Source organism: Archocentrus centrarchus, chromosome 16, assembly GCF_007364275.1.
Source record: "Archocentrus centrarchus isolate MPI-CPG fArcCen1 chromosome 16, fArcCen1, whole genome shotgun sequence".
Taxonomy (NCBI): Eukaryota; Metazoa; Chordata; class Actinopteri; order Cichliformes; family Cichlidae; genus Archocentrus; species Archocentrus centrarchus.
Window position 1 is genome coordinate 29,318,140 of NC_044361.1, and position 24,367 is coordinate 29,342,506.

At 38.9% G+C, this 24,367-nt stretch overlaps 1 protein-coding gene across 2 annotated transcripts; it reads right to left on the reverse strand.

The window, feature by feature from the left end:
• Nucleotides 1–77: 77 nt before the first annotated feature.
• On the reverse strand, nucleotides 78–22,458 carry inpp5b (inositol polyphosphate-5-phosphatase B). Of its 2 annotated transcripts, XM_030750357.1 has the most exons (23): nucleotides 22,174–22,458; nucleotides 18,949–19,028; nucleotides 18,528–18,625; nucleotides 18,369–18,398; nucleotides 18,142–18,252; nucleotides 16,985–17,128; nucleotides 13,099–13,189; nucleotides 12,430–12,600; nucleotides 9,691–9,792; nucleotides 9,293–9,407; nucleotides 8,310–8,426; nucleotides 6,929–7,116; nucleotides 6,589–6,700; nucleotides 6,402–6,511; nucleotides 4,566–4,701; nucleotides 4,341–4,451; nucleotides 3,940–4,105; nucleotides 3,433–3,668; nucleotides 3,178–3,285; nucleotides 2,780–2,864; nucleotides 1,065–1,192; nucleotides 865–976; nucleotides 78–500 (listed from the first exon to the last, which is right to left on the reverse strand). In XM_030750357.1, the coding sequence occupies exons 1-23, from the start codon at nucleotides 22,228–22,230 to the stop codon at nucleotides 391–393; spliced, it is 2,718 nt and encodes a 905-aa protein (XP_030606217.1). In that variant the 5' UTR covers nucleotides 22,231–22,458; the 3' UTR covers nucleotides 78–390. The 2 variants fall into 2 exon arrangements, with proteins under 2 accessions (XP_030606217.1, XP_030606218.1); XM_030750358.1 differs by lacking the exons at nucleotides 16,985–17,128; nucleotides 18,142–18,252; nucleotides 18,369–18,398; ... (1 more) ...; nucleotides 18,949–19,028; nucleotides 22,174–22,458 and adding an exon at nucleotides 15,650–15,782.
• Nucleotides 22,459–24,367: the final 1,909 nt, after the last annotated feature.

The window sequence follows — 24,367 nt, forward strand, 5'->3', positions numbered from 1 at the left end:
TTTACTATTAAATTATTTGACTCTTAACATTTTGGCTTTAAAAAAAAAAAAAAAAAAAAACACAAATGACACAGGACTTGTTTCCAGGAATTTTATATATAAAAACAATATGTTGTTGAGATCAGACACATGAAAATACAAATTGTTCTTTTTAAATAAAATATACATACATTAAAAATTGTTAGGCTTCTACATATGCTCAATGATATACAATAAACTCTGCATCATTTGATCACGAACTTGGTTTTGAAGTAATATGAAATAAGAACCATCACTGACAGCAATTACTCTATATAGTTATACAAAGAGCAATCTGGGAACAGTTATTTCAAATACTGAATGTTTACAGTTTTTAGTGTTCAGCTTCAGCAAGAAAGACAAGTCCTCCATCTAGAAAGAGCTTTGGGTCAGGAAGTGCTGAAAGAACTCCTGAGTCTTCCTCTTCTCTGCAAGATCCTGGTTCGCGGGTGACTTCAGAAGCAAGGAGGCAAAAATGGTGGCTATACATAAAGAAAATATATTATTCACATTACACAGTATAGTGAAATTATTCATAATACATAGTGTCAAATTATTTTTTGACATTTCAAGGAATAAGACAGAAAATGAAAAGAAATGTAATAAACCAGTGGTTTCAAATAGTTATATTTCTTTTTAACACAGGACATTTTGTTGCTATAATTTAGTTCACATTCAACCTTTATTTGTGCAGAATAGATTAGGATAAAGAACATCATTACAGAAATCCCCAGCTTTACAAAGCTTTACAATAAAAAAGTCAAAGTGTTGACTAAAACACAAAGTAAGGTAATAATAACCCATTTATGTATGAACAGAAGGAGCAACTTCCTTCAATTTTCTTACCCAAGATGGTGACATCTAATCGATTGCTAGAAGAATTCTTCAAAAGCTCACGGAGAAAGGCAGCTAAATAGTTGAACACATTTTTATGGCACTGAGGTAGCGTGGAAATAACCTAAAGACAAAATACAAGATTTTTAACTTTTAGAACTTAAAACGTGGGATCAGTAGAAATGAGTAATTAACTGTTCCATTTTTCTTACTTGCTCGCACTGGCTGGCACTGGAGCAGCATTCGAGGCACCGCTGGTAAAAGGAGTAGGGAACCACAGGCTCTGGGAGGGCATCTAGGAACAGAAGCAAGGCCTCTGCCACTGAGTGATTACTGCCCGCTGCAGGTCAAAATTCACGGGGTCAAGGATGCAAACTTTAAGCTGAATCTACATGTTATGTAAGTACATAAATGATAATAAAATATGGCAATAACATCCCAAGAGTCATTCAAAGGACAAGTTTGAAATAAGATGGATTAAAAAGCAATACAGAATATCTGGAAAATTTTCCTTGCGTTTCCCTCATTAGTAGTGCAGTGCATCCTTTCTAAAATAAGCTATGTGCATCTAATGTACCAATTTTCACCTTTTAATTAACAGGATTTACATCCCAATTATTGAGTTTTAAAGGGCTGATAAGGGTTGATAAAACCCATAGTGTCGATCCTACATAGATATAATGAAATCTTTAAAACTTGTGTATTTATATATATATATATATATATATATATATATATATATATATATATATATATATATATATATATATATATATATATACATACACACACACACACACACACACACAAAAATTAGGGATGTGCGTGATTACTCCACTAGCCGACTAGTCGTCGCTATTGTTACTAGTCGGTTAGCCTAATTCAGGGATCCTCAAGTCCAGGCCTCGAGGGCCGGTGTCCTGCAACTTTTAGATGCGTCTCTGCTTCAACACACCTGAGTCAAATATAGAAGTCATTAGCAGGACTCTGGAGAACTTGACTGCATACTGAGGAGGTAATTCAGCCATTTGATTCAGGTGTGTCGGATCAGGGACACATCTAAAACCTGCAGGACACCGGCCCTCGAGGCCTGGATTTGAGGATCCCTGGCCTAATTATTAAGGTTTCAGTAAACCCAGTGCTGGTAAATGTTTGTCCTAAATGTTATGAAGAAATGTGCCACCAGATGGAGCTACAGCCCTTACATCGTTATAGAAAAAAGCTATAACATAAGCGCACCTCCAAAGAAACACCCTTCTTTCCACGCATTTCCGTTTTGTACAAAGAAGCGAAAAAACTAGTAGGACAAATGTGTTTGCGCTTTAAAAACAATGAGTGTAGGACCCAGGAGGGGGGAAAAAAAAAAAGTGCCAGCATTTTATGTTTCTGTCGGCTTACATCACATGTAAAACACCGGGACACGAACGAAAGGTAATTAACACACGCAATGCACCTGCACAGGTATATACGCAGCAACATCGGCCACTTATCGTAGCAGCTGAAGTCTGAATCAGAGGTAAGCTGGAGGAGGAGGAGTCTGGGCGACAGGGAGGTCTGAGCTCCACTGGTGCCGCCCCGGATAGGAGGAAGAAAATGAATGGATGTGTGTATGGTATTGTTCTGATGTGTGTCATGAATTGTAGACCAACGAGCATCGTCGATAATGCGCGGCACAATGCGCCACACTTAAGTCACAATTTATTCGTTTTTCGGATGTTATTTCTATTTTCAATGATGCGTGAACATCGTTTTCATATTCTTCGTTGTTTGGAGTATAACGTGCAGTGTTCATAATGCGCGATGCCGCATAATATTTATATGTATGTATAGATAGATAGAGAGACTGCTGTGTGACTTATTCTAATATAATGATAAACAGTATTTTTCCACAAATTTTATCTTTATCGTGACAGCTTTGGAAAGATACGGAAGGAATCTGGCATCCCTGTGTCAAGGCAATCCCTTATTTCAGCAAATTCACTCCGGAGCCCAGGTTGCTGAAATATGTCTTCCTGCAAATAGAGGACAAAACATTCAGAGTCTACAAGCACTGGTTCCCTTTAGCTGAAGAAATGGTCTGAAGCACAAAGGACACTGCAATGAACTAAATTAGGTACTTTACACAAAGGATTATGCTTTTAAAACTTTTATTTCACCTAATTCCTGAGGTCTGCAAGAATTCTCAGTCTGTGTCCATAATAGCTAAATACTGCCATGAGGCCATGTGTAGTGCATTCTACACGAAGGGGCCAATATAAAATTAAGTAGGTGCATGTTGTTATTTTATTATTACAACACTACTATATAACCATCCATTTTTCTGACCTGTTTGACTGCATTGCGGAATAAGTGGTCCACCAGCATCCAAAGTTCTTTAGGAATGTCAAGAGGCTTTTCAGTGTTTGCTGCATTCTCATTTATAGGCAACTCGGCCTGATATTGAGAGGAAAAAAACAAAAATAAACAGAATGAATGTTTCGTTAAAGTACATTCAATTAGTCTCAAATTCTCAAAAATGCTACAAAGGAAGCCTGTGAGGCATCAATGACTGGAATAGAGGTATTTCAGGTGAACACTAACTAGTTGAAGGAGGGTCTCTTGTGACATGTCTTGGATGGGCTCCTTCAGCTGACATAACGCATGGATAGAAGTGCCATAGCAGCTTGGCAGGTAGTTCCCTGTCACAGAGATGAAATAGTCCTTGCCCCGCTCTAGATGGAGCACCAGGATGTCTTCAATCTCCTGCTTGCCAGAGTTAAGTTCAGGTGCTGTTGTGCGGTTTACAAAAACCTCAAGCTCAATGTCCACAGAACCACCTAGATATTAAAAGGGATGCACAAATTAAACAGGTGGTTGCTCCAGTCAGCTGTTATACTGTGGTCAGAAGGAATTATGACATAGTACTGTTTGAGGATTTCTAAAACATCATGATGAGTATAATGTGTGATGACAATTCATCTTCTGAGACCAAATAAGTCTGCCACTGTAAATCAAAATCAGTGGTATCTCTACATAATCCAGCTAATTGATTGATGTTTTATTAAATTTAAATCTGTTGGCTCTAGACAAAAATGACATGCTTCTCACCCTGAGCAATGAAGCCTTTGGGGGGGTTGGCTGTGAGCCAGGGCTTACAGTATGTGGGCTCATACGGCTTTGGGATAAACTCAAATTGACATGGGACCTGTCCATCATTCAACAGGCTCAACTTTTCTGCCCGGTGCTGCATGAACTTCACGTCCTTGAAGTGGAACTGGGGAAGAGAAGAAAAAGCAGATTTATGAGGTAAGATTTTAATAATAAAAAGTTACTTCAAATGAAATTATTGTACCCTTTAAATGGCTGCATTAAGCTCAGCACCAAGAAGAATACCTTAGCGGTGGCTTACACACCAAGTACAGTAAGGAAATTTAATGTCAGGGTGAATCGGAATAGTATTACAGCTCACATTGCACTATAATGTGATGGAAAGTGATGGGAAACTTTACCTCTCGCTTGGACAAGGTTACAGAGGGAATACATTCATTCTCCATTTTGTCTATATTGCGTACAATTTCTTCAAAGGTCTTCTTATAGTCCTCACTATTTATCCTCTTGATCTGTAAGAAAAGACAGTATAAAGAGGCAAAGAAATAATGCATGCTTAAAATATGTGTTATACAGCCTTTAAAAAAAAAAAAAAAAAAAAGCTGCTCATCATCTGAATTATTTACCCCAATGGTGAGCAGGGAGCTGACAGGTTTGTGGTCACTGGTCTTCAGAGTCATATGACTCTGGTAATGCTGTTGTTTTATGTTCTTTCCTCTCCACAGGATGCGATCACACCACGCAGGGACACGACATTTTTCACTAAATGCAAAATAAATAAACATCAGTTCTCAAGCGTCCGTTTCATTACAAGGCAATAAAATATATAAAGCAGTAATTACCCCTGTCTTATAGAAATTAATGACAATCTCTGCAGCGAGACTCTGCTGCAAGAGCACAGAATACTACACAACAAAGCTAGTAAGGCGTGCTTACTGATAATATTACAATCGGATGAGTAAACCAGTTTATTAAGGCCACTGATTCAAATGAGATTGTATTTTTTTTTTCCCTTAGTAAATACTTGGGTTGCAGCGTAGCTCCTGTATGTATACTCATTGGCCACTTTGAGTACACCTATTCCACTGCATGTTAATGCAAATGTCTCATCAGCCTCATCAACTCAATGCATTTATGCATGTAGAAGTTTAAAGTAAGCATCAGAATGGGGAAGAAAGGTGATTTAAGTGACTTTGAGCACAGCATGGTCGTTGGTGCCAGATAGGCTGGTATGAGTATTTCAGAAAATGCCGATCTACTGTACTAGGACCTTCCCCAGCCATCTCTAGGGTTTACAGAGAATGGTCTGGAAAAGACAACATATCCAGTGAGCAGCAGTTCTCTGGGATAAAATGTCTTATTGATGCCAGAGGTCAGAGGAGAAATGGCTTTGAGCTGTTTTTAAAGCAAAAGTAACTCAAATAATATCTCTAAAAGCACAACATGTCATAAAGATGGGCTACAGCAGCAGATCATGCAAGCATGGATTCATCTTGCCTTGTATGATTGCTTGTATAATGGTGTGGGGGATATTTTCTTGACACACTTTGGGCTTAGTGCCAATTGTGCAGTCTTGAAATGTCATAGCCTTAAGTATTGTTCCTAACCATGTCCATCCCTTTGTAACCACAGCACACCCATCTTCTGATGGCTGCATCCAGTAGGTTAATGTTCCATGTCACAAAGCTCAAATCATCTCAAAGTGGTTTCTTAAACATGACAATGAAAATGGCCTCCACAGTCACCAGATCTCAATTCAATAGAACACCTTTGGGATGTGGTGGAATGGTGAGATTAGCATGGCGGATGTGCAGACAACTGTGTGAAGCGATCATATCAATATGGACCAAAATCTGTGAGAAATATTTCCAGCAGCTTCTTGAATCTATGCCACAAAGCATTAAAGCACTTCAAAAGACAAAATGGGGTTCAACATAGTACTACTGAGGTGTACCTAATAAAGTGGCTGTGAGTGTAGTCGTCAGTGGAAAAGGCAAGCTTTTTCTTTTTGCTCTTTACTTTGTACACAGCAAAGCCTTAGCAGCTGATCAAAAATTCCTCTGCATTGTCTGCAGTACTGCAGCCATCAACCCTAACCCTGACAGTTCTATTATAATGCTACTGTGGTATTCTCTTGTGGCTATCTTTTAATAAATACTATGGTCAAAAAAAAAAAAACAGAGTTAAGCAGCTCTGAATGGAGAGACGTTTGTTTGCAGGCCAGGAAGCTCCAAACATTTAACAATTCATGAGACAGAATAAAATGTCTCAATGTAGGGGAAAAATAAAATGTGGGTTGACTTGAATTGCTGGTGTGTGATAGCACAAGCAGCTATAGTGTTAGAGCTACAACAATAGTATGACTACTACTTCTGACTATGAACACTAATACTAAATATCTTACAAGCAAGGTTTAATTCTCCTATTTGTAAAAAGAATGAAATGCCTCCATATGAGATTACCTTGTGTCCCACTTGTCAGAGCCGGTGTCGTATTTGTAGGTGGGCTGGAAATCAATCTCTCCCTCCTCAAATCCCACAAACACAGCCTCCTCATCGATTTGCCTCTTGAGCTGATGACCACATGCAACTGGTAAATATCACCGCTCACAAATAAATTTGAACAGCATAAGGAAACCATAATTATTACCTGATCATAACTGTGCAGAGTTTCAAAGTCCTTCTTGCTGATAAGATCCTTCACGTTGTCCACGTCGAGGTCACTGATTCTGTAGTTGAGGTCCCCGATCCATAAAACAACACTGATTCAGAAACAGAAGATACACAGAAATCAGGCATTCATGAACACGAGAAATACAACTGGATTTCTAACAAACAGTGACAGCAAATATGTTTTAGGTTTAAAGGATTGCATGACAAATCTTTAAGTTACGAGAAGTTATCAAGTTGTGTATTTAGATTAGTGGCACAATACCTATGTAAACATTCAAAGAGAATCACACTGCAACCCTATATTAATGGCTACTTACTCATGCTTCATAATAGTGAGTGCAGGCTGAGTGGGGTCAAGTTGGCGAAACTGAAGACGACTGCAAATATCTTTATAGTCCTGATTACGTCTCTCGTATTCTTCGACGTGGGCAGCAAGGTGAGAATTGACCACGCAGATATCAGAGTTGTGGAAGCGAAAACGGATTGCCACAGCACCCTTGTTTCCCTGTCAATCAGGAGTTGATTGTGATGGAAAGAAAACACTTAAACATTTCTGCAAACACTCTAAAAATTACTGGATGTTTTATTTACTATGATTTTGTTCATCTGCTAGACAGTAAGTCAATATTATGCAAAAATTTCATACTTGGAATGTTTTAGATAGTTCTTGCTGCAATTCATAAAATCGCCTCCTATTACTGCAGGAAAGGATGGAGCAATCTTAACCCCCCCACGCCCCCACTGGTCCCTAGCCAGCCATCTGCTCTACTCTGCAGGGACTGCTAAGTAAGCACGATCGCATATGTGCCAAAAATAACCTTTCCTGCACCAGTGCATGAGGAATAAAGCTGAAGCTACTGTACGAAGCACTTCAGGGATGAATTAGCACTGAAGTGAATAGTTCAAAGGAGGAAGCAGAGATGATTTTGAATTTTCATTATCACAGCAGATTGCTTGTGCTTAAAATTGCCTTATTTATTGCCATTTGCCTGTGAACAGATACCATCACGATAGAAGCCCAAATGTTGGCAGGAAACACTGGATTCCTTTTCATCATTAATATGAAGAGAGGGAATTCAAAATGGAACTAAAAATAATGCCAGTGATGTTCTCTAAAGCAGAGGGCATGGGGACAAGGACCCATAGCCAAGGGGATTGCAGAAAAAGTGGCAACTTGTACAATAAAACAAGCATGCTGTGCCCAGAACTGCTTCCTACATTATCTTTGGCTGATTTTTTATTTATTTTTTTTATAGAGTGGGAGGGTGCGTGTGTGTTTGGAGGGGGGGGTCTGTCTGTCTTTTGAATATCAGGATCAATGAATTTTCAATGAATTTTCCCTGATGCTTGCTTAGCTTGGCTTATAAGCCCACATGGTCAAGTGAAACTAAGCCCAAACCAACTAAATCTGTTTCAGGATGATTTGGGATCCCTGAAGAATGAAGTGAAGTGTACACTTTCTGAAAATAAAGTGTTGTGAATTTATCTTTGAAAGAAGCAGAAAGAGATGGACAGGAGCAAAGGCCTTATCTTTTTCCCCCTCATCCTGTTGTCACACAGTACAAACAACAATTGATGTCTCGTGAGCTTATACTCCCACACCATGAAGTATGTTAACACAATAAATTTGCACAATAATGGAAACCTATATGATGACCTATTCATAAATAAAAAAAACCTCTGAAATGCAGTCCTCACCATCCTTCCCATGATGCCGGTGCCCACAGTCTCAGCTTCCATATCTGAGATGAATTCTGCATGCTCCTCCTTCACAAAGAAGATCAGCATAATGCCCACCAGGCGCACCAACTTCACCTGCAGCAAGAGACGAATAGTTTAAGCAAACAATTTCAGGCAGTTAAATGAAGACATTTTCTTTGATGATCAAGAGATGGTGTAGCCACAACACAGGCTCAAACATGCTTTACTGCAGTTTCTGTTGCTTAAATCAGCACTTTGTCAACCTCAACTACTAGGAACAGTAAAACAGAAGCACAGAAACACATCCCAGAGTAAGAGACAGTTGTACACAGGGGAAGCAAAATAGTTTGAAATAGCTTTAACTTCTGCAAGTGTCAATACTCAAAAAAAAAATGTGTCAACGTTTTTTTTTTTTTTTTTTTTTTGCTTCTTGCTAAACTATTCAGTGTCAAAAACACAGCATCCAAGTGTACTTTAGTCAGAGAACTCAAAGTGGGTGGAAAAAAACAAAATGACAGGTTGGTGACTTAGCACATATCACGTAAATGCTAAGAAGACACAAATAAACCAGTCACATCTTTAAAAGAGGAAGCTAATATGGTGATCAGCACTGACAATGAGAAAGAACATAAAAGTAAATAAAGAAACGAAAAAGCGGCAGCTTAAAAATCAAGCTCATCTAAACTCAAAGTGACAGGGACATAGCACCCATTATTAGAAATAACCTGTGTAATAATCCATGTAATGTGATGGTATGATAATTATTACAAGCACAGAAAGGTGGTGACTGAAGTTCTTGAAACTATAAAGCATGTACTGCACCAGTTTCATGAATCTATTTTAAAGCGACTGTCTCCCACGTAGGAGTGAATTAAACAGGGTCTCTAAAATGAAGAATAGTGAGGTGAATTGTGAAATATATACTAACAGGGTTAAATGATGAGATTTGAGGGGGTAAGAAAAAAAAAAAAAGTGCTTACTAAGGCATACTTGGCATCTGGATGCAATGCCTCAGACACAGCCTTTGTCCACTCCAGCTCCTTGGGGGTATCATTGAAGAAGAAAGCCTCTTTGCTGAGGTCAAGCTCCTGAAAACTGTCAGAAAGGACAAATGGTAAAACTTTTTGAGGGTTTGATTTCCACTTCATCTAGAAGTGCTGTGGTATTGATAAAACTTTTTGGCTCCCTAATGCCAAGGCAGTAAACTAAAACACAGGTCGGATTAGTGAATAAATGTGCGGTTAGGCATCTTCTGCATTTAAAACTGGCTAAACGGCTGCACGCATCTGTCAGAGGTTTGAGGAGTAAATGACCGTCTTTGTAATAGGATTAAGTGGAGTAGTGCACAGCTATGCTTCGACGGGAGAATGTGACTTACCCCACGCAGTACATGTCAGGGGGCTTGAGTGTGCAGCTCAGCCAAGGACGGAGGCTTTCCTTTGGTGCCTGTCCATTCACATTGTATGTGCCAAGAAAAAAGCTGGAAAAAAAAGGATGAAAAATGAGCAGAAACAAAAGAATTAAAATTATAGTCTTGAAGCCCCCCCCCCCCCAGTGTTTTCCACTTTAGGAGGCTGAAATAGTGAAAACAATAATGCCAGTCTATATCAAGCTGATGCCCTGCCGCTTTATTATAGCACACAGTGACTCATTTCTGAATACTTTTTTTTTAAATATTCTATGTTTAAGGGCACAACTGCACTTTTTCAGAAAGATTTATTATTAATTTAGACCCATGTGCGGGATTAAATCTCAAAAGATTCAAACAAAAACATTAAACTGAAAGGAAGAAAAAAAATTATCTAAGAATCAAAGAAATTAGCAAAACAGGCAAAACCTACAAATACTGTGGAAGACTGCTACATGTCACTGATGAGGACTTCTCTTGAAGTCTTAAGTTTCCTAGTTTGCGTTTGACTTTCAGTTTCAGTTAGGACACAGTATCCTGGGTGGGCAGGTGTTACAGAGTTGGTTAGCCACTGGTCAGCAGCTCTGAGTGATAGCAAACAGGCAGGAAGAAGTGTCACCATCTAGTTTCCGTTTGTTTCAGACATTAATCTGCTGTGTGACTGAGATAATCTGTCATGCAACCTATTACATATATTAAAATGACATTTTGCAACACTACACATACAGAGCGGTGAGTGGGACTGTGGAGCTGTGAAACCTTCTGTGAAGCCATATTAGCAAGCTTCTACAGTTATGTACCCGATTGCAGCTGAGTAATAGCGAGCTTTTGTCTGATCACTTCACTGATGCACGAAGGCTGCAATTATGGGGACTAGAAATAACATGGGAGCATTTTTAAAAAGCTCCTTTCTTTGTGTTCACCACAACAGGTATCACTATGACCAATTAGAGTCACATTTTTGCAGGTACAGGCTGGTAACAGCAGACTTATCAGTGACAGTCAGCCTTTGTCAAAGGTGTTAGCAGTTTGATAGTAACACTATTTAAAAAGGAACACCCACCAACAAATGAATTAGTTTTCAAGTGGCTTAATACAAGGCTACTGTAAATATTTAATGAAGAATACACACATTAGGGGTAAGCAATATTATTAAGATGAATAGAACAGCACCACTTCCTGGCTATTGGCTGCCACTTGCTAAGCTACTGGCCAATGGGGGAGACAACAAGCAAAAATCAAAATGGAAACAAAGAAACTGCACTGAGACTGAAAAACTGTGGTGAAACTAACCAAAAAAAAAGAAAGAGAAACTGTATTTAACTAATACAAATTATATAGGGTTACAGAGAACTGCATAAAGGGTACAAACATAAACATCTCCTGACCAATGAGCAGCTTTATTGCAACTTAAACACACATTAGCCGTGAGATATTATGAGATGGTCAAACCCTTTCCATTTACATCCCCCACTGAGATTTATTCTGTAGGTCCACTTTGAAAAGCAGCTTCCTTCCATTCAATGTCCCACGCCTCTGACCTTCAGGCGGCTGCTGTTTTGCAAATGCTCTTTCGCAGGAACAGTATGGAGCTTTTTTATTTTGTGCTGACTGCCACTGAACTATAAAACATGTTCTGCCTTAACAGCTCGATCCTCAGCTAACCAGAAACATGCAGAAGCTATATTTATGCAGAGGGGCTTGGACTGCTGCTTCTATAAGCTTTTATTCCTCATATGCACAGCAGCATGGATTTTTTTTCACTGCACTCCCACTATACACTGTAAAAATGAGACAAAAGCAGACAAAAACACACACAAGCACAATGCAGCTTTGTCAAAATGTCTGCCATTTTTGATAAAGGGCAATAATTAAGCTTGTGTCATGTTAACATTTTTTGTATAAATGTTCAAAATAAAAATTCTATATTTATATATAGATTTGGCATACTATTGAGTGCATAGATATTAAACTGTCAGTGTCATGCAGGAAAAGCAGTAATCACAATCTGATTCAAATAAATGAAAAAAATATCTATATTCAGAAACTGCTTTATTTTTCCATTAAATTAATTAAAAAAAACACTATTCTTTTCAGGAACATTAATTTTTACAATATCTATGAAATAAGAAGAGCTGCAACCTTAGCTGCGGTGTGTTCGTGCATTTCTAGACAGTGTCTGAGACGGCGGTACACAGCAATACAAACCCACAGATGTTGACTCATACTTTTTACATAACACTGCTTTTATCAGTTACACTGTGAGCACACATTGTTCATGTATAAACCATCTTTTCCACAAAGCATTTTCGATTTTTAACTGAACACCACACAGCACCGCTAAATACAACTCTTGCTTAAAAATATCTGCACTCGCCTTCTAAGTTTGACACTTGTGAATGTTTTTCCCTTTACAGCTTTCAATATAGAGTTTGAAAAATTATTATAATGCAGTGCAGGGTGTCAGGCTTAAAAAGGATTGTTTTCACTGGTTAAAGGTAAGGAAAACAAACAGGAAAAGATCGCTTTACCAAGCCCACCCAAAATACCAAGGCTTTATTATCAGCATCAAGGAAGAAAAAATGTTAACTTTTTTTTTTTAAATGATGCTGCTGCTCATGAAATACTCAACAGTATCAAGAACACCAGTGTCTTTGTGCCTCTACCAATGTGCCAAATTGGCACAACAAGCAATAAACAGCAACGTACCTGAAATTTTCCAGGTAAGTGTAAAGTTCCTCCTTTTTCAGCAGCTCACACTTTATAAGGTTGTCACGCAGGCCAAACTGCGGCATGGCCAGTATGTGAGCTTTGTTTGACGGGGTGTGGCTGGAAGAGCGCACCAGGTCATCCCGGTCCTCTCGACTGGAGATGCCCAGGCTGCATGCCAGAGAAGAAATAACGAACAGGTGTGAGTTGAGACAGAAAAATGCAGGCACACAGGGTTGTTTTTTAGAGGGGGGGGAATCCATTAGTGGGAAAATGTAATAAATAATGATAATCTACAGCTGTCTATTAACAGTCAAGCTAGTCCACAGCCTAACTGCACCAAGCCATTCTTAGTGGAGTGCTGTAGTCTAACAGCCTAACATACAAAAGATCACCCCAACAAAAACAAGAATCTCTGTTTCCATGCTGTCAATATGGAATGAATCTAAGCTGGGAAGAGGAAATGTAATATGTCTGGATAGTGCAGTCTTCCAGGAATATCCTGTAACTAAACTCCACCTTAGAGTATAGATATTAACTCAAAGCAGAGACAGATACTGTCTTTGCATTCAAATATAAGTGTAGTTAAGTGGATGTAATGTAACCACAGTAATGTAAAAAACGGAAAAAAAAAAAAAAGTGTGAAAACGTTTTGGTTCAAGGGCTCACCTCTCTTGGCTGGTTGACACTTTGGGCTTCGGTGTGCCGCTGTTGGAACCTTTCTCCTTTTCTGAAGTTACCTTTCTGTCCGATGATTTCTCTGTTTGAGAAGAACAAGAGAAAACACTCAGAATGGTTAACTCCATGATTGCAACACAGTTATGCAGTTATATCGATCAGAATTACTACACAGTGAATCATAATTTAAAGTAAAATATAAAGTAAAATTTGGCTAATTGTGCCTAAGGATGAAAAAACAAAAAACAAGTCAATCACAAAAATGCCAAGTCAGAGCTCAGGTTTTGTGGGCAATCGACTGAGGCCTTCTCCTGCAGTCAGATACAGTTACTGCATTCTAAGTAGCTAGATTTAATGGCTGAGTGTGAAGTATTAGACAGCATGGCCCCTGTCTCCTGAAGCTTGGCAGGGAAGACAGCTGGCTCCACTGAAAGCAAAAACCTGGTTCCCTGAGCAGGAAATTAAATTCTACAAACTTATGGCAAGCTGCATTACACAGCACAACACAATTACCCAAAAGAAGAGATACAATCTACAAAAAAAATAACTAAATTTTTTTTCCAAATATGGTGTCAAAATGGCAAACTAGAAGCCAACTGGTTTCTTAATATGTTCACAATCTGCGTGCCGCATTCGACACATAAAATAAAAAATAAATAAATAAATTTTAAAAAACCTACTGAAACCATTCTTTCCAAAACACAGGGTCAAAGTAGGAAAATAAAGCAGACAGGGTATAAAGTAGTGAAACAAAAACAAATCGCACATGAAGAAAAGGATAATTTTACTAAATTAAAGGAAAAATAGGTGTGAAACAAAATGGCCCAAAAGATTTTTATATTTGGTATGATTTCTTGTGGAACAATCTCAGCGTCAAACTGCAGCTGCTGCATCTTTGTTTTACTACGAAGACAGGTCACGAGACATGACAGAAACGCTTACACGGCTTGTTTTATTTTGTCTTAAAAAGAGTGATGAGAGCCCGAGCCATTTCAAGCCAGCCCTATTTAAAAATCCCCAGAATAATGCAGTTTTAATTAAAAACCAACAACTCAGTGATGTCAGTCAACAGGAAAAGCCCTTTATTTGACTGACAGAACTTCCAGCAAACTGTGAAATTGCTCTTGAAGTGTGTGCTTTAAGAAACATGACAGAAGAGAAGCTCCTCTTTATGCAGACTCAAACCCACATGAAGCTGTCAAACGGTAGTAAGAGATAACATTTCTAAATAAATAAGTAAACGTCACTGGACTGTATGGAAATTCTGATTCATGAAGCAAAAACAATTTTATTTGACTAAAATTGTTCATTCACTCATCCATGTTCATTCTAACCTGTTTTGAATACTTGTTGCAGTATAGATGTTTGAAACATATTAAAGCAACTATGTGGCATTAAATGCACAAATTAAAGTCCTTTAAAGAACTTGTGTATGTTAACATGTTCAGATATCAGATACTGCATGCATCCTGCAAAGACACAATTTAAGAGTCCCCTCCCCACTCCATTTCTCCAAGTAAAGCTACTTATCTGTTGTTAGGTATGTGGCTGAAAACAATCAATGCTGCTGCTAAAAACAGCAATATGAGGCCTAGGCACCACATAACTTTGGGGTTTTTATATTTTATAGTACATCTTGCACATGTTTTAGTATCTTTAACCCGGAGAGCGAGCTGCATATACTCAGGCTCACTGCACACATTGCCTCTCTGTACGTGTTTCTCTTAAATCAGCATGAATACGAATTGTCCTATCAGGTCTCAAAGTCTTCCGTATTAACGAAGCGGTATCTTTACTAACCACATCCGGCCAAAGTTCGACTTCATAAATAGAAATGCTTCAGATTGCTTAAATGAATTTCTTAATTTTTCTTAATGCTTAACTGCAGAGTTACAGTTCCTTAATAAACGCGGTTGTTTTGTTTTTTGTTTTTTTTGGGGGGGGGGGGGTGAGCTCAATGGGTTTTTCTTCTGAAGGCAAAGCAGCCAGTAAACAAACACCTTTATCACAGTGACAGGCGGTCGGAGCAAAGTTTACACGCAGCTGATTGAAGATAACACACTAAGTCCCCTAAGAGGATAAGCCGCAAGTGAATGAGTGAACCCGGGAACAGCCTGAGAATAAACGCAAACGGCTCAAGAATCGAGGCAAAAACAGCGTTCAAGTCAACGGCACAATAATGTGTCACTAAAACATGTTGTAACATCAATCCCAACAGGTGTACCACTTTCTGCCACAGACACTGACCAGTAATATCGCGCAATGCTAGCGCTAGCTGTTACTCTTTTAACCGTGTGCCCGTGATTCGCGGTGAAGTAAACAATGTATCAAATAAATTCTGCAACAGGGATGTGAAATTACCCAGTTTCTCCGATGAGCCCTCTAGCTAATGTGGCTAAAGTTAGCGTCCCTGATATAAGAACTACAACTGCTCGATAGCATTAGCTAGGAAGCTAGCTAATCTTAGCCAGCTGAGAGTTGACCCGGCGTTTCTTTCACCTCCTTAAATTCAACGAGTAAAACAAGGAATATCTTTTCATACCAGAGTCCCTCATCACACTAGACATCTCCATGTACCGCTCCCACGCATTCTGTGCAGAAGATCAATGTCCACTCAGTCTCAGACCTGCCCATGCAAACGTTATAGTAGGAGGAGGAGGAGGAGTTTACGCTCTCCCCCCGCTGATGCAAACTGGACGCCGAAACAAACCAAATGTATCACGCAGACTGAAACCGGAAACGTCTACCACATTACATTACGTTAGGAAAGCAAGCCCATGCACTTCAAGAGGATAAATAATTTAACTAGCATAAGCATATATGACACTTGTCTGAAAATATATGGCCAGCAATGTTGCACGCAAGGTTTTTTACGCGACTCCTTAGTGATCGTACTGATGCTGTGAGATTTGTATGTGGTCATTATATGTTTTGCATACTTGTCACCAGCAGCATGGCTGGAATACAGCATGCACAAACATAATGATAGATTAAGATCTGCTTAAAATTACCAAAACAATTTCAACATCGTGCACAAGTATGGAAGCTTTTCGGTTTGCATGAAATGCACAAAGATTTTCAGATATTTAATTTGGCTTCTCGGTTGAATCACTTAATGTGATCACGCCCCCCATTATTTAAATAGTGGCTCCACAGTATAGTGGTTTATACATTTGCCTAACAAGCAAAAAATCCTTGGTTTTATTCTGGCAGCAAGTCCCTTTGGGGTTGTGTCAGGAAGGGCATCCAGTGTAAAAATCTGTCAAATCAAACATGCAGAGCTACCTGCTGCGGCGACCCCTCGTGAATAAGAGAACAGCTAAAAGTAGCGTCCATCTTATTTAAATGCTGTTAAAGGTTTCAGGGTTTCCAGGCTCAAGCCAAAAAAAGAGTTCAAGGTTTTGGTGTACACCAGTGTAAAATTAACAACCCTAAAAAAAAAAAAAAAAACCTGCTCCGCTCTTAAAAATATCACAGCAGGGTCAATAGCCATTAATAATACACTGCACTTAGTTCTGCCAGGTCTGTTAGCTCTGCAGGCTCACTCTCATAGCTTACTGCAATGCTTTAAAAGGTAACAGGACAAATTAACATTACTGGTTATTCCTGTGTTTTTTGTATGCTTTGTCATGTCAAAATGTCTGCCCCTTTCAACTCATGCTCAGGTGGAGCAGTTGAATTCAGAGGAAGTGGTATTTGCACGTAATTTATGATGCAACTTTGATGTGGAAAAACTGCAGGCGTCATAGACAAAAAGAAGAGAACGTCCTGTCATTCGCTGCACAGATCCCAGTGGACCAATTCCACTGCAGTTCATTTTATAGCATGTGGAGATGCTGGCTGGCAGCATGTACAAATTAAAAATAAGAAGGCAAACCTGTTTTTTGGTGCTGGTTGAGTTCAGTAACTGTTGTGCCGATGGGTGCGAGGGCTTGTTTGACAACTCCCCGTACTCTGGCATCTGCCTGGTACTTGTTGATCCACTCAAACTTGGGTATCTGTGTGGGTGACCTGCAAACATCTGGATAAAAAAAAAAAAAAGGCAGGGAGGGCAAGAGAGAACTGATAATGAATCTTGCCTTAATGAGAAATATGACACACGTCTGGTGTGAGCTTTACCGCAACACGGCATACACAAAAGTGCTTATTCATCAACTCGTGTTAAAGAATTAGAAAAGCTACATCGTGCAATTTTTTATTTTTTGTTAACCTGCGGCCTTGAATATCTTGTCTTGTTTTTATAGTAAACTGTTCTCTCTTTGCAAGCCCACATCTGCACTTAAATTCACTTTTATGTGCTTGCGGTGAGAATTTTTCTGACTCTTCTTTTTAACAATAGGGGGCATGCCATTTGCTCTTCCCATTAGTGGTCTCCCTCAGGAAACTAAAACCTTTGGGGCTACACTTGAAAAAATACATCAGTCTTTGCCTGTGTCCACACAGGACCTCCACACTGAAAAGTGGCACATCCCTAACAAAACACACCATCTTTGATCTTTAATGGCCTTTTACTTTCAGATGAATAGAAAGCAGACTGCAAACGTTTGGTCCAAATTAGGTACTGAAAAGGAAGCACCTCATTCTGTTAACTCCTTTTATTGTGTCCTATTGCAAAAGCTACCTACAAAAAAAAAAATTAAGCAGCAACAGAGTATCACATCCAGACTCCACCCTCCTCTCTCTGTCTGCCAGCATTTCTCACACAGGGAAGTGGCAACACCAGTTTGTAGTTCTAAACACTAATTGGGAGTCTTTTTCCCTATAAAAATTATTTCAAAATAAAGATATTTTTATGGTTTTACAGCACAATATAACTGCAAGACTATTAACTCAATAGGTATTCCCTCACACAGGTGACTCCAGTAGAATATTTGTGCTTTTTCACACTCTTCCTCTCTAAAGATATGTGTTACCCATCTTCTACAAATAAGGTGTGAATTAATACTTGATTCCAATGAAACCACAGTTTTAAAAGGTTCTTCTTGTTTATCTCGCCTGATGTCATGTAAACATATTATATAAAGGCTAACCTACCACTCCATGCCCTGTTCACTTCGCTGAGAAACAGGCGCGAGCTGGAGCCAAACGGAAGTCTGAGATCTAATTCTTCGTCCTTGTAGCTTATTCTCACTTTGGTATCAGCACCTACAATCAGAAGAAGAATGTTGGGGGTGGTGGTGCTCGGATGCTCGTTATCCTGTAGTGCACCAGTTATGTAGCTTATTTCTAATCGGGCTGTAATGGAAACTAGTGCAACTTACCCACAACCACAAGTTCCTCTGGTGAGGAAACTAAGAAGATTGTAGTATGAGAAATACGTTTCAGAGAATTTACCGTCACATCATTTTTGATCAGTTATATTGTTAGAATTGCATACAAGAATATCTGAGGTAAGGTAAAAATATGTTAATACAGTTCACCTGTGACAACTGCAAAGTCGAGGGAGATGGGTATAATGTCCTCCAGTGATACATCATCAGCAGTAATTGCCATTCTTCGATGGGTATAAATAAAGATTCTGTAAAACATTACATGGTAATTTTAAGATTTTTCTTTAATGAAGTCTGAATTCATTCTAATTGGCTGTTTATCTAAGGAGATACATACAGTAATATATGCACACTAAAAACAGCCCTGCAGGAAATGCTACCTGGTGCCGTCATCAGACAGGTTGATGCAACTCTGTGGTCATTTTTGAGTACAGTATACGGTGTTATGCTCGACTGCATGATGCTGCCGGCCACACTTCTTAGAAAACTATATTTTTAGCCTTTGAATACAAACATACTGCTCAGAAAGCATGTCAGAGATACCAATCACCCCCAAGCTGTTAAAACTTACGCATATTCTGTTGCAGACTCCACCAGCCCCAGCAGTCTGCTCTCTGTAGCATCGTCAAAGAGGACATCACATTGGACAGCATGTTTACAGTTTAGTTAAGGACAGGGGAAATGTGTTTTTTTTTGTTTGTTTTTTTGCATTGCATATTTAATATCATATTTATGTGCCAGAGAAAAAGAGAAAAAAGAAAAAAAAAATGACTAAAGTGGGAAAAATAAGAAAACTACAGTTTTGTAGAGTTTTGATTCATTTTTATTTCTATTCCTTACAATATTGAACCTTTTACTGTATTCCTTAATCTCACACAGTTTACATAATTATTAAAAATATTTATAGATTACATTTCCTAGCCCACTGAGAATAACTCCCCAACCATATGCAACAATTCATGTTCTTCTTCTCCTTTTTTTTGGCTCCTTTTCTTTCGGGGTCACCACAGCAGAACATCTGCCTCCATGTCACCCTATTCCTAGCATCCCCTTCTGTCACACCAACCCTCTGTGTGCATGAGTTTTTTTTCCTGTGGTCTTCTTCTGGAGGGAGCCTGGAAGCTCCATCTTCAAAATCCTTTGTCCAGTATACCCACTATATCTCCTCTGCACACACCCAAACCATCTCAGCCTCGCCTCTCTCAATTTGTCTCCGAACCACTCAACCTGAGCTGTCCCTCACATGTAGTGATTTCTAATCCAAAAATCTTACCATCTTCAACTCTGCCACTTCCTTTGTCAGTGCCACTGTCTCATTACCGTCTTGTAAACCATCCCCTTCACTCCTGTTGCAAATCACTCCTGACACTTGTCTCCACCCACTCCACCCTGCCTGCACTCTTTTCTTCACTTCTCTTGTGCACTATCCTTTGTGATCTACTCTCACTGTAGATCACAATGTTATCTGCGAACATCATAGTTCACAAAGACTCCTGCCTGACCTCCTCTGTTAACCTGTCATCACCACTCCAAACAAGAAGGAACTCAGAGCCGACCCATGATGTAATCTTACCCCCACCTTGAACCCATCTGTCACTCTAACTACACACCTCAAAACTGTCTCGCTGTCCTCATACATTGCACCACCCTCACTTACAGTACTTCTCTTCCACTTCTGACTTCTTCAAACAGCACCAAAGTCCTCTCTTGGCACCCTATCACATACTTTCTCTAGATCCACAAAGACACAGAGCAACTCCTTCTGACCTTCTCTATATTTCTCCATCAGCACTCACACAGCAAAAAACACATCTGTAGTGCTCTTTCTTGGAATGAAACCATACTGCTGATCACTAATCACCTCTGTTCTTAACTTAATGTCAACACAATCTGCTTCCCATCTCCGTATGGTATGATGCAGCACTTTATGTTATTATTTATAATGAATTATTATATTCTTGCTGTTAGGCAACAGTACTAACCACCGTGCCCCCTAGTTTGAAGCCACCATCTGGCCCAGGCCTTTCTGTGTGGAGTTTGCATGTTCTCCACCATCTGCATGTTTGCATGTTCTCCACCATCTGCATGTTTGCATGTTCTCCACCATCTGCATGTTTGCATGTTCTCCACCATCTGCATGGGTTCTCTCCGGGTATCCTGGCTTCCTCCCACAGTCCAAAGGCATGCAATTAATCAGTTAGTGGGGTTAAGTTAATTGGTGATTCTAAATTGCCCATAGGCCCATAGGTGGTCTCTGTGTTAGCCCTGCGACAGCCTGGCAACCAGTCCAGGGTGTACCCCACGTCTGGCTCCACGCAGCCGGGATAGGTTCCCCCCCCCCCCCCCCGACCCTGAATTGGATAAGTGGAAGAAAATGAATGGATGGATGAACATTATTATATTATTTAAACAGAAATAATAGTAACAACAACATAAGCAGTTCTGTTGTTGCTCTTTGCAGTTGAACTTTTCTTTCATCAATACATTATACCCATCTCACTTTGTCGAAACAGGGCCTTTACCAGGGTTATTACAGTTAACGAAAACGAACGAAATAACGAAAACTTTCGTTAACTGAAATAAATAAAAACTACAATTAAAAGGGGAAAAAAAAACCAATAACTAACTAAAACTGTATTGTGAGTTTAAAAAAAACTAACTAAAACTAACTGAAATTATAGATAAAATTACCTTTCTTTTCTTGTTTGTCATTTTATTTAAGAGCCTTGTGGATTGATCATTTTTCTGCTCTCCGAGTTTAAGCTGGGAGCGCCCTCGGTCAGCTGTGTGCGTGCGTGTGCACGAGAAAGCGGCAGAGTCGGTCTGAACCGATGTAACGTTCACCTCTGGAGAAATGTGACTACTACTAATAATCAGGACTAATAATCAAAGCATCAATATAAGGACGCACAAATGTCAGCAAACTCCTGGAGGGAGACTGCTGAAACTATCGGAATGGACATGAGGGAATGAAGAAAATGAAAAAACAGAAACAAATATGTTTGCAGCCAAAAAACTGAGCACAAAGAGCGAGGACCAAAAAAAAAAAAAAGTCCCAGCCGGCACCGCATATACCGCAAGGTAATTAACACACACAGTCCAGCTACACAAGCATAAATGCGGACGTAGTGCTGCTGTCTTGTTAACAGTTGGTTGTTGAATATATTTCTTTAAACTGTATCTTTTGTTGAGTTTTTATTACACAGTAGTGACTCTTGTGCCTTGAATCTTGCACCTGACAAAGTATGAAAACTAAAATTAATACTGAAACTAACGAACGAAACTAAAACTAAGCATTAAACCCAAATTAAAAACTAATAAAAACGAGCGAAAACACTCTGAAAACTAAGGAAAAAAAGTAAAAACTAACTAAAACTAAACGATAATGTAAAATCCAAAACTATTATAACCCTGGCCTTGACTCACAATGAAGTGTAAGCGATTTTGTCAGGTATGAGGAAGCATCACCGCCAATAACGACCAAGCACACAGCTGCCATCTTGTGGACAAAACGACTCATTACAGTACTAAGTATGGGTTACGCATTTGAAGCAACTACTGACCAAACCTGCTCCCCCCTCCGTGCGCGCTGCAACTGCATTGCCTGGATTGAAGCCTAAGTAAAGCTACTCGTTAGTCAGAAAGCTGACAACCGAGTGGCACAACCCAGCAGGCCTGTTGTTCCCAGCTCAGCAGAAAAGGTGGCGCGCCAGTTAAAGTTACCAGCGTGCCAGCTGAATGTAATCCTTAGTTGTATTAACCACAAAGCAATGCGTGTGTAAATCGGCAAGGATACCATGATGCAGTTTTCTTCTCTTTCTAAAGTTTCTTGAATTGCGACGGACTGATCCATAGTGAAGACACTCAAGCTTGCTGGGCGACAACTTTGGCACCAGGCTCTCCAGACGAAAATATACTCAGAGGAAACTCGAGCAGCGCAGTTATCTGTCTCTGAAGGGGAAGCGCAGCGGAATAAAAGACATTATTCCTGTTCGACTCAGACGTTTTCTCTTCCCTTCGCTGCTGGCCCAGCCCGACCCAGTCTGCCACGCACTGATTCAGGCTCGCGCAGTACACCCAGTGTGACGTCACTCTTTTTGGTTCGCATAAGGCCTCAAGATGGTAACTTAAAGGGGATTGTGTCCTGCAAACAGGCCGCACTCCGAAGACGTTACACCACAGGTTTTGAGGAAGTTTTGATCAATCAACCTGAAGTGGTCTTTTGAAATCCATCGGTGTGTAATATTCCGTTTATCGTTATTTTTTTTTTTATTTTTTTTAAATGCATTGCGTTTATGGGTTATTTTTCGTCACTTTGTTAAAATAATGGCCATCAAGTCTTTTTTTCAGGTTTTTCAGAGAAGACGAAAACTGAACTGATCGAAAACTAGATGATTTAGGCAAAAATAAAACTTTCGTTAAAACGGCCATTGTTTTTAACAAGGTGACGTTTTGATGTTCAGAGGAGAGCTTCTTTTTTTTTTTTTTGCACTATTGTCCTGTGTAGCTTGACTGATGGCCAGTGGATTTCTTTAGATTTTGGAAGATTCAAATTTATAAACTGTGCAGGGTGTATGTTAATCTTGGCACAGAACACTTACATTTAAAAGTTATCATAGTACATGATACTGTACTGTGATAAAAGTACTGTATCTACGTTTGCACAGTGCATTGGCACAGTGCATACAGTACTGTGTAAAGTACACAACACTGATGTGTAAAAGTCCTAAATCACCCCTCATTTATTTATACTTTGCTAGGAAACTGGGAAAGGGGTTTGCAATGATTTCTGCACATATGACCAGGATCATTATGTGCAGAAGGATCAAATGATGTCTAGTCCTGTGTTAGGGCTTTGCTGGTTTTTTTCCTACTTTGTTAAGGACATGACTTTCAGACAATGCTCATTGCTGTAGACAGTTTTTTTTTTTTTTAAAGATCTGTCACTTCTTCTTTTGTCCTGTTCTTGTCCAGTTTCCTCTTTTTTTAAGCACACAGTGCACATTGTACTAACAGCTCTTGGGGAGTCATCTGTGGGTGCAAAAATACTTTTTGTGCCTGGTCAATCTGGATATATATATACATATATAGATTATATATAGAGTAGAGACTAGATAGATATAGATATATAAATAGGATATAGAGAGAGAGAGAGAGAGAGAGTAGAGAGTGAGATAGAGAGAGAGAGGTAGAGAGAGAACAGATGTATATATATATATATAATAATATATATATGATAGTATATAATATGTGTGTAATATATCGGATATATATATATATGTATAGTAGTATATAATATATATATACTATAATATATATATATATTATTTATATTATCTATTATTTAGTTATTTTTTTCAATATTAACAAAACTCATTCAATCAAAACATTTTAACCATGCTGTAAGAGATTGATATTCTGTGATTATCTTTAACATTTCTATAAATATTTTTGGTAACCACACCCTAGAACAAATACCCAAAATTATGGCAAACAAATTTGAGGAAAGTATATACTGCACGTCTTTTTTTGTTTGTTTTTTTAAAAAATCTGGTTAAAAACCTTCTGGGATAGGAAATTTAAAATGCTGGTGCCCTGCCCTTTGACCTTGAAAATGAACTTAATGTTCTTGCGTCCCTAAGGATTTTTTTCACAAAGGGTCATCAAGTTTGGCTCAACAGTGTTTGAGTTATATTGCTAAGAGACAAACAAACAACAGGATTGAAAACATATCCTCTCTCCATCTTTTGGTGACCGAGGTAATGAGCTAATATTTTCATGAAATAGTAAAATGTCTCACTTTACACATTTAATATTTTCTGTGTTCTATTGTGAATAAATATGGTTTTATAAATTTGCAGATCATTGCATTCTGTTTCTAATTATTATTTTACATGGTGTACCAACTTTTTTGGAATTGTATTTTTATTTTTTCATGGAAAGGGTGTTTTGATAAGTAACTGCAGCTATGGATAGTAAAATACAGGCCT

Excerpts from the sequence above, each read along its gene's own strand:
- inpp5b (XM_030750357.1), bottom strand. The coding sequence starts at position 22,230 with ATGGATCAGTCCGTCGCAATTCAAGAAACTTTAGAAAGAGAAGAAAAC. Across the intron at positions 8,427-9,292 it reads CAGATGCCAAGTATGCCTTA|GTGAAGTTGGTGCGCCTGGT; the intron begins GTAAGCACTTTT and ends CTCTTGCTGCAG. Across the intron at positions 501-864 it reads ATTAGATGTCACCATCTTGG|CCACCATTTTTGCCTCCTTG; the intron begins GTAAGAAAATTG and ends CTTTATGTATAG.